Consider the following 17,096-nt stretch of genomic DNA (forward strand, 5'->3'; position numbering starts at 1 on the left):
CTGACTTTCAAGTGCTTCCCATACCGACTCTGTTTCTCACTCGGGTCTCTCTGCATTGCTCTCTTCTATTTAACTAAATTTGCTATTCATTTAAGCAACACTCATCTGATTTTACCCCAAATTCACATTTGAGTGGATATGTTTGCTCAAAAGATGCTCTGTGCTTTTACTAACCACCATGGTCTCTGATCATATGATGAGACACTGGTTTTGAACTGCCTGTGGGAAAAATGACATGTAGGAGTTGGTCCACTCTTGATTACAAGCTCTGTTTTTGCTGACCACTCTTCTCTCTTTAGAGCATGCCATGTGACTTTACCTTTCAATGACTCACTTGTATGTTGTCTCTCATCTTGCCTTTTCCTTGCATGTTTCACTCACTCAAATATCATTGCTTATCACAATGCACAGATCTGATTTGTAAAGCAGCATCACGTAAGATGATTCAACACATGCATGGTCTGTGGTCTGCCAAACCAGTGCTGGAAATAGTATGCCAGTTAAAATAGAAATGCTCTGTCAAAATGTAAGATACTATCCCTCCTCATCTCCCCTCAAATCACCCACTGGATGTTACCACAGCAACAAAGAAAGGCCTGAAACATGGTCACATAATACTTATCAAAAAAAGAAATCATCACATTTTGAATGTTGAATCCAGCAAATATTTGAAAATGACAAATTGATTTACAGCTAGAACGTCTTAACCGATCAGTTGGTCAACAGAAAAGCAATCAGCAACAGTTCAAGATAATTGATAATTGTTGTTGTATGTTATTCTTTAACAATACATCAACAAATTCACTGCTTCCAGTTTCTCAGAACTGTTTTTCTGCTTTTCTTAGTCTTTAACCTCTTCCTTGTTGGATGCAACTAAAATAAGTGGACAAGCACACATCCGAATGTTTCCATTTTTCCGAGCAACAGCAAGCAGTTGTTTAGACTCAATATGCTTTCCAAATGATGTTGTCTCTCATAGAATATCTTGCCGACTCTTTCGTGCTCCATCTGCAAGAGTTTGTTTGCTTGCTGTGTGAGTAGTAGCAGCTCTAAATCAATGATTTGACCAATCATGTCAGCACTGCCCTCTAGCAGCAGACATCCTCAAACTGACACACCTGCGTTAATGTGTACTGCCACCCATCTATGTATGTGTGTTATATCTGCATGCATGTGTTTCCTGTTGAGTGGTCAAAAACACTTCTAAACTGAGCTCCTCTCAAAAATAAACCTGCACAGAATCAAAGTGAGAAAAGAACAGAAGAGGAGAGGAGAAGAAGAAGAAGAAGAAGAGAAGCAGGCCAATGTGTGTCACTGTATTGGAGCACTCAGTGCGGGTATTCACTGTGTTGCATAACATTAACCCCTGGTCCCCCCTATTCTCAAAGTAGGGGAACGGGGGGCTGCAGGGACGAAAAGGGAGAAAGTAGGTTTCTAAGGAACTGACATCACCCCCCTCCCTCCTTTCAGCTCTGAACTCCCCCTCGTCTTTATACTCTCATTTTCTCTCTCTTTGCTCTATTCAGCTCTACTCTGTGATTGGCCAGATCATGATGGCAATCAGCCCGGCCCCTCTGTCAAAGCCAGCCCACCCCCCTTTCCTCTCGCCAACTTTCTCTCTTTTCCATGCAACACACAACAGCGTAGCCCCACCCCCTGCACATCTCTTACTCCTGACAACGGAAGCATCCCTCACTTTCAGGGAAAACATGCACCAGCAGCAAACAACTCCGGGAACTCCTGAGCGTGATGCTGGTATACAAATGAATGGAATGACCTTTCTACAGAATCCGTTTTACTTTCATTAAGAGGAGTCTGATTTAATACTTGACCATGCTATAAGACGCTTAATGCATCATTTGTGTATGAGCAGGACCTCATGCACGCATACGCAAATATACTGTATGTTCGTGCATGTGGCTAAACACATCTTTGTGTGCAAGTGTGTGTGTGTGTGTGTGTGTGTGTGTGTGTGTGTGTGCAGAGAAAGGATTAGCTGGATTAGGCCCCCTCTCAGCAGGGACCCCCTGTGGTGAGAGGAAGCCCCCCAAAACCAGGTCATCTCTCTGCCACCAAGTCTACAGCGACCTCCCATACCCTGAGCCCCCTATACCGCCAAAGTAGACGGAGAGCTCTCAGCACAGCCCTCTGCAGAACACCTACATGAGAATGTGATCTTTGAAAACCATTCTCAAAAACTACAAAAACAGCCAAAAGCTACTTGAAAAGATAGTTAAACACAGTCAAGATTTATAAAATGCATATGAATTTGATGTTTTTATACGTTTACCACACATTATAGGGAAAAAAAATCTATCAGATTTACATAAAAGGAAGGGGTTTTAAAAAAGATGTAACATGGCAAGTTACACCTGTTGCATGAGATGTCATATGTAACAAAAAAACGTGTGTTTTCATGTGACTGTCTTAAGATAAGGTAATTGTTAAGATAGAAATATCATGATCTCCACAGACACGATAAGCTCAAACAAAAGGCTCTCATATAGAAAATCAGACACAGCTGCTTATGCTAAGGCCGATTTTCAAGCTATTTAAGAGCTTTAGCAATGAAGAACAAATGTGCAGAAGGCACACAAAGCGCATATGTGATTTACAAATCCTTGTTGCATCATCCTCTCAAACATCTCTTATTTGACTTTGCTACTGGTCAGACTGTTCAGGTAGAATTTCCCACGCTAAGTCCCTACCTCACGTCACCACCTCCTCTCCTCTTTTCTTTCCTGTTTGTCTCCTTCTCAGCTGCTCCTGCCAATCACCTGACAGCGCTTTGATCACTGGGAGGAACCCACCTGTTGTCTTCCTCCACCACTCGTCTGCTTCCACCTTTTACCATCTGCTCTCTGCAGAGCCCCTCTGAGGTCACATGGCAGAAAAAGACAATGTGTAAATCTATGTGAACGGATTGGTAACCTGTGCCCTCAGATTTATGTGTGCAAAGTTTAGTGATCTGGTTTTATATCAGAATGCAAATGATGATACATACGCATCTTATAAAATACAACCAAGATATTCACAGAGTTAGTATTCTTAATCATTCTGTCTGTTGATGTATGATTTATGGCTAATATGACAATAGAAAAAAGTTCTAATGAGAATTCTGTGAAAGTATTTCATTTATCCTGATGTGAGATAGGCTATTTGGGTGCTGGAAGTATCACAGCTGTATAGTTCATACAGTTCATGATAATTCATAGTTAAGGCGAGGGAAGGGAAAAGGTTACATCCCAAGAGATCTGGTAACATTTTGGTTTGTCTAAATGAAAGATGAAGAGTTTATCCTTCTAATAATACCATATAATGCATATCTGACATTCACAGAGATCCCAAAATCTCTAGCTATAATTGGTTTAGATTTCAATACTTATTGTTATAAAATATTGTTTTTTATGAACAAATAATGATGATCCTGTCAGAAAGGAATGAATTGCAAATACAAGGGCACATTTTACAAAACCGTGCACACAATTGAGGAATGTAAGTGCATGTTTATATGAAATCATGCACACAAATTATGGGTCAGAGGGCATCTTATACAAATCCATTCACACAGATTTACACATCAATTTTTTTTTCTTCCATGGGACCCCAGAGGGGCTCCACAGCCATAGTCACTCATTTTTTTACTTCTTTGATTTTCCTGCTGGGAAAATATCTCTTGCTTCATAACAGAGCTGTTACTGCTATCCTGAGACCAAATAAAGACTAAATGTTAACAACTCTTTGCAGCCACAAGGTATGGCTGAAAAAATGTAAAACTTACTACACTGTGAAGATGAGAAATGCAATGACCTCTTAGTATGATCGAAAATGTTCAAGGCTATGTATATACATTAATATAGCTTGAAATAAGTATTTTCTATATGCAGATATAGTAGACTAATAACTCTTATGTAGGAAATTAAGTTGGGCTCCCTTTGTGTTATAATCTGAGCTTCTTTATGGTTTGTTGTGGTGTACGGTCCGGCTGTGCGAGTAGTCCCTGTGTGCATGTTCCACTGGCTAGCTAATCACTCGCCACTCTGTACTGCATTAATAAGTCAAAAGTTGAAAAATGTTATGCCCACCCTCCAGTTTACCCCGAAAGGTTAAAACGGATAACTCTGTCAGCACTGTTGCATGTGGCAGCACTGTTTGTGCTGTTAGCACTGTTAGCTGCTAGCTCAGCCACCTCTATGTTGAAAGCTGTGTGCAACCAATCGTGGATCAGACTCTGAATGATGAATACATCTCCTTTAAGAAAAGCTAAGTAACAAAGTTCTAACTGCCACAGTTTCCTGCCAAAGAAGTAACTTTTAAAAGGAAAATCAGTTTGTTTACAATATTTGTCATATGACTTGATTTGCCATAAACAATGAGCAACTTTTGCCTTCATCCTGAATCACAATAATATCTCTAGACTTTTATCGTATGCTAGACTGCATCAGAAAAACTTGGTCTAAAGGTTGAGTTGTAGTAGTTTTTGTACAAGTACGAGTAATAATAGTCGGGGCAGCAGCATACACTGCAGTATACAAAGTAGCAGTTTTGAATGTTGTCTCTGCAATGCAGGTGTGCACATAGACACAAATATGTGATGAAAGGCCTCACTGAGAGCCGAGACCCTATCTGACCCATGTGGAGCCCCCCTCACTCTCTTGCTCCCCCTCTCTCTTTTTCCCTCTCTCCTTTCAGCTTTCAAAGAGGAGGGGGCTGCCACACAGAAGAAGGGTAAAACCAGCAAGGTAGAGAGTGGGTGACCACAAATAAGAGGAAAAATGTGAGAGGATGACAGAAAAGAGAGAAGAAGAAATGATAAGAAACAGAGTGGAAATGCTCTGACGTGCAGCTGTAGCCGAGTGTCTCCTCGTGCAGCTACACACCCCCGAGCACCCCGACCCCTGACACAAATGTGACACCCCAGCTGCCAACCCCCCCCCCCCACACCCTTCTCTCCGAGCCCCCACCCATACCACCAACCCTTCACCCCCCAACTCCAGCATTACCATATGTATGGCTCCCCTCGCCCCTGATTATGCTAATCACCTGTCCGGCCCCTGCAGCCCCTAAAATGGGTGTATTTAGCAGTCGGCTGGCTCCCAATGCAGCTTCCCCTGGGCCCGAGGTGTACATTCACACACTCCTCAATGGGCAGATTCTTCCACGTTGCTGCCTTCATTCAGGTCCCACTCTCCCCTCCCAACCCCCCACCTCCAACCAAAAAAAAAAATCCTATTCAATGCCAATGGATTCACAGAGCAGTGGAAAGAGTAGTAGGGCAAGAAAACGCTGACTGAAAGTCTGTGATTGCAGCATGTGCGTGCATGTGTGCAGCGGTTGTGGTTCAATTAAAAATACCCCAATACAATGGACAAATTATGTATTAATTGACGACCAAGAGGACATGTGTGATTTGATGTTGCTGCAATTGTAAAAAGTGTTTAAGTGTTAATCTCCACAGATAGTACAGTATTTTAAGTAAAACAAGAGACATTACAAAAATAATTAGGCGAAACAATTATTCAATCAACTCCAGCACAGCTGGGAAAAAAGCTCTCATCCTGTATCTCCTGTCGGTGCCTGTCCAATGCAAGCCAGGTGAGCGATCTCCCTCTGCTGCATTTACTGTCCTGTGATTGGCCCCCAGCCCAGCCATAACAGACCGTGACATGAGCCTGAGCAGCCAATCTCAACTAGCCATCTCTCTGTCATTTCCTGGAAAGATGGCCTGTGATTCCAGGTATCCCAAAATCATACATTCCAAAGTGTGGAACAGAAGATGCAGAGTAAGAGAGAGAGTGAATGGACTAAAATAAACTACATTTCTTTCCAGTTACTTTATTCTTATATTACATTTTTTGTTACCTTTACGCATAAATACGTTTATGGTTACTAGATTTCTGTATCATTTAAAAGTTATCAGTACTGGTGTCAATTGGTACAAGTCAATACTGCATTTGATACCTTCGGTCACATTTTTCATTCTGCAAAATATTCTGGACTGCTCACTTGCATCAAATGGTTTTGGCTACTTGAGGGCAGAGCAGAAAGCTGTTAACACCAGAGCTGCAATCGGTTAATTGATAAGTTGTCAACTATCAAAGTAATTGGCAATTAATTTGGCAATCAATTAATCAGTTTCAGCTGCTTAAATGTGAATGTTGTACACAAAACACAACATTTAAGGATGTCATCTAAACACAGCTCAACTTTTTTTTAAAAAACATTTTCTCGACCAAATGACAAATCCATTAACCAAGAAAATAATGGACAGATTAATCGACAATCTTAAGTTGCAGCTCAACATAATGCCGGCATAAAACTCCCACTTCATAAAGCTGTTACAGTCAATGTGTCAGCGAACAGTTTCTTATTTGTTTGCCAACCTGACGAATGGAAGTCTAATATTCACGCTTGTTTAGATTTGTTTTGCTCTCTGCCAACTCCTGAGAGAAATGTTTGGCTCTTAAGCTGCTAAATGCTCCACAATGTTCGCCAGGTTGTTGCTAACTTAGTGTAGTGTACAGTGGGTTTATGAGAGTTAGTTTGCTTCATACAGCTGCCTTATGTGAGCCAAAAACATCACTGATGAGAACTGTGAGAGTAGACCACAAAAGGAAGGTTACAGTCCAGAAAACCAAAACAATGAGCTAAAAGAGGCTAAAACACTCTGTAGTGCTGATGGGAACTACAGTGTTGGTGATTATACTCTGTGGGTTTACCACTTTAAGCTATTCACATTACACAGAGATTTGATCCATTGTTAATATGAAAATAATGATAAAAGAGGCATTAACTAAAAAATACTGCTCAAAGATTCAGCAAACAAATCAAGTGATACCAAAGCTCAATCTATATTTGTACTATACTATATTTGAGCAGGAAAACAGCATAAAAACACTGGAATACAAACTTTTAAACCTAAACTGGAAGAGGCAACAATGTTTGCATTTTGCCTGATTAAGCCCCAGCACAAACATCACCCTTTTCCATGCAATGTGCAGATCTTTTCTTCCTATACTGAAATTGTTATCCTGCATCTGGCCTAAATATGGCATGGGACATGCACACGACTACTGTTCAGGACTTGCTGTGAGCAGCTCTGGACAAAAACATGTCAGATGTGAATGTTTATAACAGAAAACCATAGAGACAGAAAATAAGTGATACCCATCAGGCTTTGCTGCACTTTAAGCACAACAGCCTGTTGGGTTACAAGTGCTCCCAATGTCCTCATGCTTTAGTCAGACTCGCAGGGCGGTCTCAGCACCGGAGACTATTTCACTCTGACGCATACTGACTCAATCTGGAGCTCCAAACCTCTCAATCATCTGAGAGAGGAAATGTTTTATATCGCTGTATCTTTATGCCTTGCGTGTGCATGTGTGGTACTTGTGTAATTGCCACTGCTGCCAGATTCTATGACGTTGCGCTGTAGGAATTGCAATGAACTATACAGCTACGTACGTAACCCATGCGTGCCAGAGGGGCTTCAAAAATTCCACACACAAATTGGAGATGTTTGTAGTATGTTTGCATGAAAAATTCTCTGCTCTTGCAGTCTGAAAAGCATCAATCCACACCCCAATCTTTCTCCCGGTGTACGGTAGGCACTGCAGCCAAAACACAAACACACTACCGCTACTATACTCCTGCCTCTTCCCTTGCCCCCCCCCCCCACACACACACACACACACACACACACACACACACACACACACACACATACACACACTCCCTCTGCTGTTTTGTACTTTCTCCACCCCTCTGGCAGTCAGCACTGTGAGGGAGGGAAGAGAGGAAAGGGGAAGAGGGAGGGAGGGAGGGATAGTTGGGGAGGGAAGGGAAGGAGGGAGGCCAGACCACCCTGCTCTCATGGCAGGGCTGAGTGTTTACATTGCCGTGGCTCACTCTGTAATACATCTGGCATTCTGAGGCCACTCTCTCCAGCCAGGGACGGGGGAGTGGTGGTGGTGGGAGGAGGAGGCTCGGGTAAAGAGAGAGACCTTTCTGGCAGAGAGGAAAAGAGAGGGATAGAAGAGAGAGAGAGGGAGAGAGAAGGAGGTAGAGGGGGGAGGGTAATTCTCTCCACAGTCTCCTGTGGTCGGTCATTCGCAGGGCTCTGGTTTTTGAATAAGAGCGCTTGAAAGAATGCAAAATGTAAACAGAGAGCTTGGAGGCATCTCAGGATGTCGTTTGTGAATGGGAGTGCATTCGCCTGACACAGACACACACACAGCATGGTGAACAAGTTTTTTAAAAGTTATTTCACTTTTGCCAGGTAGGGGTAATATACACAAAACTGCTTTCAAATGAGGGAGAGCGAGCTTGAGAAAACAGCACTGTAAGTCTGTGTACAGTACCAGAGGCGCAATGTTTCCCCACACTAAATCCCTCACCAGCAAGCCTGCACTTTTCATCAACTCGTAAAGTTTAACACAACACGCTGGAATGTTATTCCTTCTATAGAGGTTTAATCCTGTTTGTAGCGAACTGATAAACACAAACTTAATTGAGTCCAGTTTGGAAAATGTGAAAAAGTGTGCATGTGCGCGTGAATGCTCACGGTGAAATGGATGTAGAGAGAAAGATAGATGACTCTATGTAGTGTATTCTGTGCAAACCAGGAAAAATATTGGGTGTGGGCACATTTGTGTGTTTGATTGCTTGCGGCTGCTGAATGAAAGCAGTCGAAGATGGAGTGTGATGGACGGAGTGAAAGAAAAAAAGGAGGAAAACAGATGAAAAAAGACGAGAAAATAGCAAAGGAGAGGCCCATGAAAATAGCCTGCCATGCCAGCCCTGGTCAACCACCTACTCATTCACAGAACCCAAAAAACTCCAAAGCCTTTCTGCATATGAGAATGTGTGCGTATGTGCGCGTGCATCCATGCATGTATCAGTGCTCCCATACACATCAAAAGCTGGATAATTCAATCATGCAAACCACAATCCTCTCAGTGGAGACGCCACATTCAGGGCACTCCTCCTCCTCCTCCTCCTCCTCCTTCTCCTCTTCCTCCTCCTCATCTTCGTCCACAAGAAAGGATGTCAAGGCTTCTTCCGCATGCACTTAACATTATACCGCTCCCCTCTCTGCTGCCATTACCAGCAAAACAACAAAACAACCACCAACTCTGTCAACTTAGCTCTTAATCACACTAGATACAAAACAGACATGGAAGAAAGGGAGGGAGTCATTTAAGAAAAAAAATCAGTCCTATCAGGGTTGATTCTGAACTTTAAATCAGGCACACAAACATGGATTGGCACCATTTAACTGTTACCATATTGATATCAGGGATAAACTGCAGGCAGAGGAACAATAATAATGAACATTTGGGGAGTATGACTTTAGCTTGCCTCCTCTTTGTCGTGTCATTCTTCAACAGTCATTACAGCAGGACTGATCACTCGCATTAATGCAGAAGTTTGATATTTGTTTGAATTATTATACAGTTATTCTGAAATGAAAGCAAGAAAATTACATTTGATTCACTGCCCTCTGCTGGAGGACAGATGTCAAAAGGTTAAACCCAAATTCATAAAACGACACAGGAGGGTAGTCTCCTTACAACATCTGGCTCATGAGATGCACTCATACGGGCAGACACAAATGCATATACATGAATGTACAAACAGTTTATGGTGACAGCTGTGACTTCTGCTGTTTTTCTTCCACCCCACCAATCCTCCACCCCCCCTCCATCCCCTCTGCTGTGAGTCTTCACTCTGCACCCAGGCCACAGGGTGAGTATCAGGTGAGGTTTTAAATAGCAGGGCCTCTACGAGATGACCTCAGGGTCCCAGGGGTCTACCCCCGTGGCCCCTGGCCTCTACACTTATGTCCCCCAAGAAAGCCCTCCAGGACTTGGGGCCTCCCCTCAAGTCTGTAGCCTTCAGACTCCAATCCATACACCCTCTGTCCCAGTCCAGGCCATAAATCTTGGGACTATAAACTCATTTCAACTTCACACATATCTCTGTGTCCACCATGAAAACAAAAGACATCCTTTGAATGCTGAGGGCCCCATTCTCTCTCTGGCTGATGCTAAAGCTATGGGCTAACCACATCTCAGCCCAGATTACAGTACTGCTCCGTCTCATCTGCTTTACCCCCAGTTTCAACTTCAACCCTTGCCCGGAGCTTGAGCTTCAAAAGCCCCATTTCCAAATTTTCTCCTGCCTGTACCCTCTCTCACCCATCAACACAGCCCCTCAACCACAGCCACATCTCCAGCCGGCCCTCTCTTAGCACAAAAACAGAGTGAAAGAGTGAGGGGCCGTCCTACAGGAAAGCCAATGTTTACGCGATACTGTTTTAATTAGAGGCAGGCGGCGCTGCTATTTTCTTTACAATTTGGCCTATGTTTGCCTTAACCCAGAATGCCAAGGGATGGCTCCATTTTCCATTTGTGGCCAGGAGGAACTCTAAAGGGGTCTTATTCCTCTCTTGTATGCCTCCGCTCCCTGAACGTGGCTTAGAGTTAATCATCGCAAGATCATGTCGAATCATCTGCAATTTGAAACTGAGGATGATGTATCTGAAGTCGAACCCCTCGCCATGTGTTTTGACGTTGAGGAAAGCGCACAGAGGGCGGCAAGCCACATTTGTGTGTGGGGAGAGAGCGAGATACAAGACCACAATACTACGACTTCCTGTTTGAGCCAATTATTTCCTGTGAGTGCCACAGTGGACATAAACACAGCGTTTATCTGCAGTGTGTGGATGCAGTCACACCACTATCGTTTTATGTGGTCTGGGCAGGAAGAGAGACCTTAAAAAGTATTACTATCACTCCTTATATGTTTAGAAAAACACAAACCCCCATACATCCTCAGAGGTTTGACACAATCGCCTCTTTGTGCAGGCATGCGTCTCACTCCCCATTGGTCTCTGTCGCTTTGTCTAATAAACAGAACTTCCTGTGTCTGAGTGTTTATAAACAGTGCTGAGTGAGCACTGTGTGAGAAGAGACAATCCCTGCAAAAGCTGCGGCACGTGACGGCGTGTAGAATAAACACACTAGCCCGCTCCGGTACGCAGCTAATGGTGGTCTGCTGCAAAAAAGCAGGTGACGACAGACACGACATGAGATCACCGACGCGAAAATGCAGCTCCAGTTGATTGTAAAGGATTTGAAGGATCTAATATGAGCTGGGTGTATTGTGTGTGTGTGTGTGTGTGTGTGCATGCGTGCGTCCACAGGCCACACAGCTTCCAGGCGGGGTCGTCCATGGGTCGCCTGCGGAGGGCAGTTCCAAATGAAACATAAACAGCCGCTCTGTCCTCTCCTCCTCTCTCCTCTTTTTCCTCTCAGACGATGGGCCAGTCCCCCAGCACGGCCCAGCACAGCGTTCCACGGTCCAGGCAGAACTAATCTATCCCTCAGCTGTGCAGTCTAATCTAAACAAACAGATCTCTCCCTATCAACATCTGGAACCCCTCACGTACCGGGACCTAGGAAACCACCGCAGCCCAGGCTCTTTGTCAGTGTCTGTGTGTGTGAGCAGGTCTATGTGTATCACTATGAGCCAGTTTGAGAATGTGTTGTAAATGTCTACCAAAGTTTAATTCAACTGTCAGGGTTCAACATAAAGCTAGCCTGTTCTGACAAAACTATATGGTGCAACTTCAGTGAAAAGTTTACAAAAGCACGCACATCCAGACGATAAACACTGGGTGCTGGACAAGAGATCATGCAAGAGACGTAAAAAGTCTTGCAACTTCAGTGAAAGACAAAACACTTAAAGACAGGTCAAGCAAAAAGACAGTCCATGTAACAATTTAATCACCAGTTATGTGCAAGTGAATCTGATTTAATGCCAGCAAACAGCAAATTATGGCTGGTGGATAGTTTTTGAACACCTATTTCATCTTTTAGGCCACAAACAAGAATAACGGCAAACACCAGTCACAAGTTACAAGGGCCTGAACTGAGAGATTTTGTCTGACGTACACAAAAAAAGTATTAGTAATGATAGGAAACTAAGAAAAAAGCAGCAAATCTTCAAAACAAATCTAAATAACTTTCTAAAAATCCATCCAAATGATATTTTTTTTCAGTATGAGACATATCATGTCCTGTAGACTTTGAATGTGCTTTGTAGTTTTCTGCTTTATGAAGCAAAGCATCTCTGGCCAACTTGAATTTTTGACAATGGTTTTCAAAAGCGTAAGTTTATTAAGTGCCACAAAGTATGAAAAAGTATCAAAACACCAACCGTTACTGCAGCATAATGTACTTTTCTGCTGTTTCTCTGTTTGCTCAATATGCTCCAAATAAAATGTTTGCCAAAAAATGGCTAAATACCTTACTTCCAGAAGAGCTCCCAGAAGGGCAATAGTGTGACACGGAAGAGTAAATAAAGAGAAATATAAATCAAAAGTTACCACAGCCCAAAAGGGAAACCCGTCAATTTCTTATTTTGTTTTGTTGTCACAAAGATCTTCCTGTTTCATAAAGATAAGAAACAGAAAACGCAGATTACATCACAAAAAAGAAGCTGTTTCCAGCAATCACAGATATCAAACTTCATTTGTGAAACGATGATTAATTATCAAAACAGTCAGTAATTATGTTTTTTTTTTTTGATCAATTCAAGCACTGCCAGTCTACAAAGGATGGATGCACTCTGCAGTCTGTAGCAACATTGAGTTTCATATGGTGCCGCTCACCGTAGTTCACATGACCGTGGTCTGACATGTGAAAAGGGTGTGAAAACAGTGTGTTCCTCTGGCTACAATCAGGAGTCCTGTACTGAGGAGACTCCCCTCTGCCTAAACCGCTGCCAACTGCGCCTGCGCCACAGATTAGAAGAACACGCTGTCTGTCAGACCCCTGCAGCAGCACGCAAGGAGAGAACAGCCAACCCAGGGAGGAGGTGTGGGGTGTTTGATCTGTGCCGGAATCAGTCTGCTTTAATGTTTGATCTTATGAGCTGTATTTTTTTGTTATTTGAGAGAGGGGAGTTAAAATGGCATTAAAACAAAAAAGCAACCTCACAAATGTGACAACAACTACATATAAGTACTATTTTTATTTATTTATTTTTTTCCATGACCAAAAAACACTTATTTACTTTCTCAGCAGCAAAATCTGCTCCTCCATTCATGACTCCGACAGCCGACTCTAGCCCTAAGTGCAGGAATGCGGATCAAAGGGAAGGAAAAAAGCACAGCCCCTTCCCCTTACCCCCCAAGCACCACCCATACGCACAGTTCCCTTTTTTCCTTAAAAACATTCAGTCTTCATAAGTTGTTTCTGAAAGAATGACAACAAGTGAGCTGCCTATCCACTCCACAAACACGAGTTCCTGTCCTCACTCCGCTTTTTCCCTGCAGCCGGAGACAAATCTTTTTGGAAAGTTGAGAGCTGTCCAAAACGGGACCACACACAGTCTCTGAGCATTCAACTGCTGGGGGCAGGCAGACACACACTCACACACACACACACACTCACACACTCTCACAAAATGGCGGCTTTGACAAAAATTTCCTCTACCCAAAAAGCTGCTTATGAACTTAATTACAACCTTACTTCTGAGTGCAGTTAAAGCCTCCTCTTGCACATCTTGTGTGTGCATCTAACTTAGTTTGAGAAGCTTGAGCAGTATGCTTGGATAAATCAAATCATTTTTAAGCTTCACTTGGCTACTTGCCAGGGCCTAAACAATAAACAATCCCCCTGGCTTGTTTAGTAGCATCCACAAACCTCTCTCTTCTTCCAATCTAAACCATCCCATGCTGTTTCAAACATGCAATATCAGATTGTATAAATTCAGAAGATGTGGAATAATAAGTCCCAGCATCTTACTTATAAACACAGAAACACTGCAAAAATGGAAAAAAAATGTACAACTTGTCAAAAGCAGCCAATAAGAAATGAGAATGTCTTACCTTCCACCCAGAGTTTCTCCACGTCTGTCTCCAAATTAGCTGCCCTTAAGCCCACAGCAAAAGCTCCGAAAATCATGAGGCCCACAACCAAAAACTTTCCGCAGTTCTTTTGTATGTAACAGCCCAGCCTGAATAAAAGTCTCTGGAACTTTGCTCTCAGCCATAGAGGTGCTTTTCTCCCCGTCGCCTTCCCCTACAATGAGACAAGATTCCCAATGTTACTGTCAGTTCAAACATAAAACACTGCACTTACCTGAACAGGTTCATCTGTGAGCTTTATGAGAAAATCCCTGTTATACAGTCAAAGAAATGATTACAGGAGGTCCCAAAAGTCAAACAGTCATGAAATATACAAACTATGGGGTACAATTTGACCCAAGGAGCCTCATCTGATCAGACTAGCTGTTATGAATCACTATAAGACTACAAATATATCTATAATAACGGCTCTGTGGAAAATGAGAGAAATAATAAACCATTCACTGTTTCCCTCTGCTAACTTGTGATGATTGAAATATACATTCTGCTGACGACCACCGAGAAACCACAAAGGGCTCCCCAGAGTGAGAGCCACAGGTTCTGTCATATCAGTAACACGTATAAACTGTAACCTTAGCAGGAGACATGCTAAGGAGAAGATATCTTCATCCCCTGCAGGTCACCCACACACACAGCCTGGTCCATTTCTGTCATTTCGCTGCAGCGGTGATGAGTTATGGGGATGTTAATGCACACAGACTGACATTGGGGTGTCAAGAGTTTGCTCATAATAGGTTTGCAGCTTGACTCTGCAGAGCGCATGGAGGTATATAAAGGGGTTAACTTTTGATAGTAAGCCTCCTCTGTGTCTCTATTGCACATGGATATCATGCAAAAATACAGGCAGCATGGTGTTAAAATCCTGCTTTGGATGCACATTTCTCACATGTTCCCTGTGAATTAACTGAAAGATCACTTCATACTCCACATTTTGGGAGTAATGTGTCACTAACACAGCCCTAACATCAACCTTTGATATCAAACACTGCGAAAAGGTGCATGTGGTGAAACCCACAAACACCACCACACACAACTGCACTCCCCGTCCAGCAGCCCGTGTGTTCCGGCCTGCGTGGGGAGTGGAGGAGCCATCACAGGGGGACTCACAATATTTGTGAACGGAAGAGGGCAGCCACATGGATTTTTTAACTTCTCTTCTTTACGCTAAGTCTCCCAAGTCTACATGCTGTCATGCAAACCCATTTTTAAAAACTTTTTAAGCAGCTCGCGAGCAGAGAGAGCTGGATGTTATGAAACAGTCAGTGTTGACTGTGAGTGAGAGCTGCATGTTTTGCCCTGTCTGAGACCGTTATAGGTTGGGATGTTGCATTAGGAACAATCGCCTGGTTGTGTTTGCAAATACTATTTCACATCCTAAAACTGAAGCTGCAGATGAAATGTTGCACTCGTAAACTCAGCTCGGTACAACCTTGCCTTACCCCTGTGTCCCCCTACCCAGCCCGCCCCGTTACCTAGCAGCGACTGGACATAGTTTGACCACTTTTTCGGGCGAATACAATGAAACCAAGACCATAAGCTCTCTCCCGGTTAGGATGAGAAATAAGCACCTCGGTGATTTGCTCCAAAGCAAAGCCCGCATCGCAGTAACTCGGCCGCTGCAAATACTCCAAATCCAGCGGTGTGTTGCGGGTATAGTCCCCCCTGTTCCTCCGCGTTATCCTCGGCCGATCGGGGTCTCTGTTTTCCTGCTCGGAGGGCGCATTAGCAGCCGAGGCCATGTTGCGGGGACTGCGAGATCGTTTCCCACTTTATAGTATTTCCCCGAAAGCGTGTAGCGATATCCCAAGGCAACAAAGTTTCACTCTCGGAGATCTCACACCCGTGAAGTAGGACTTCATACTCCGGTTGGAGACGGCGAGTCAAAGTCTGCGCCTTCCATCCCAACATTTCGCGATCCGGAGGTCTCCACCGCTTTCACCGCATTCACCGTGTCTCTTCAAAATAAAAAAGTGAGTTTCTCTCAAAAAGCGAGGTTCGCAAAGTGATTCCCATACACAAGTCGTCGGGTTAGAAACCTCGATGGTCGTTGCATTCTGGTGAGATCTATGTGGTCTTCCCCTGGGCCGCGCGTCACGGCCAACTCTGAGATTCAATAGAAGAGGAGAAAAAGACCTCTCTCCATTTGGAGGCAGAGGAGGAGGAGGGGTGAAAGGAGAAAAAAAGACTCGAGATCCCGCCTCTAGGGCTGTCAGATTGCAGGACTTTCTTGCATCTGATTGGTTCCAGAAGGGCAAAAATTACTCAGCAAACACGACTATTATTAGCTGCTTAGCAACAGCTCACTAAAGTAGAGAGACCACCCAGGCGGGGAGACCTCATGTGTGCATCTCCAACTTCAGGGGAGGCTCGCTGGGAGCAAAATCCGCTCGGTGCGTTTGGTGTTTTGGGTCTCCACACAGCGCCCTGTCGCTAGAAAGAAGCGTTTCCCAGAGAGGAGCTGAAGTCTGAGGCCGGGTGCACGCTCTGTGCGTCTGAAGGGGGCCGAGGAATGTCAGAACTGCAGTATTTAACGTAGATTTTTTTTTTTCTGCCACCACCATGATGGTGGTAGTTGAGCCTCAAATTACAGCAGTTCGAGGGGAGGTCCTACAATAAGTTGTCGTTACAATGTCAGCTCCTCTACAGAATACAGGCTGGTCTTTATCATGTGCAATTTTATACAAAACTTTGGGACTTTGATTAATAAAGAAAAGGTCACAATGATTGAGCAAACATAAAATTGCTCAGTTGGCAATGGTGTTTGTCCATCTTCAACTACATCTCAGTCTGAAGAAAAAACCGACAACATATGCAAAATAATCATGTTATGATAGAATTATTACACATAAATAACTGATAAATGTTGATGAACTTTAAAAAAAGACAGTATAGTAAAGACGTGTGATTTGCGCGTTTTCACGCATGGGAAACCTTATTTATCTTCTGTATGTTATGTTGATATAGTATATATTTATATATATCTAAAGAGAGAGGGAGAGAGAGAGTCAAATAGCCACCTGAAATTTATCAAAATCTTTTCCATTAATCATCTATATCGGACTATTATATTGTCTGACAATGTCTCTTTACGCAGCTTTTATTAGTTAACCACGCTTTTCTTTGGGAGAGTCGTGCTGCAGACTTTTCTGCCAGAAGACGA

The 17,096-nt window shown here is 43.4% G+C and overlaps 1 protein-coding gene across 1 annotated transcript in view; it reads right to left on the reverse strand.

Moving 5' to 3' along the window:
* The window catches only part of ptch1 (patched 1), a 58,004-nt gene extending 41,979 nt beyond the window's left edge, over positions 1-16,025 (reverse strand). The window contains exons 1-2 of the mRNA XM_042488180.1: positions 15,505-16,025; positions 13,898-14,090 (exon numbers count right to left, since the gene is read on the reverse strand). Of these exons, the coding sequence (XP_042344114.1) occupies positions 13,898-14,090; positions 15,505-15,675 (364 nt within the window). The 5' untranslated portion in view covers positions 15,676-16,025. The remainder of the gene's footprint in view (positions 1-13,897; positions 14,091-15,504) is intronic.
* Positions 16,026-17,096: the final 1,071 nt, after the last annotated feature.

The sequence above is a fragment of the Plectropomus leopardus genome, chromosome 6 (genome assembly GCF_008729295.1).
Source record: "Plectropomus leopardus isolate mb chromosome 6, YSFRI_Pleo_2.0, whole genome shotgun sequence".
Lineage (NCBI taxonomy): Eukaryota > Metazoa > Chordata > Actinopteri > Perciformes > Serranidae > Plectropomus > Plectropomus leopardus.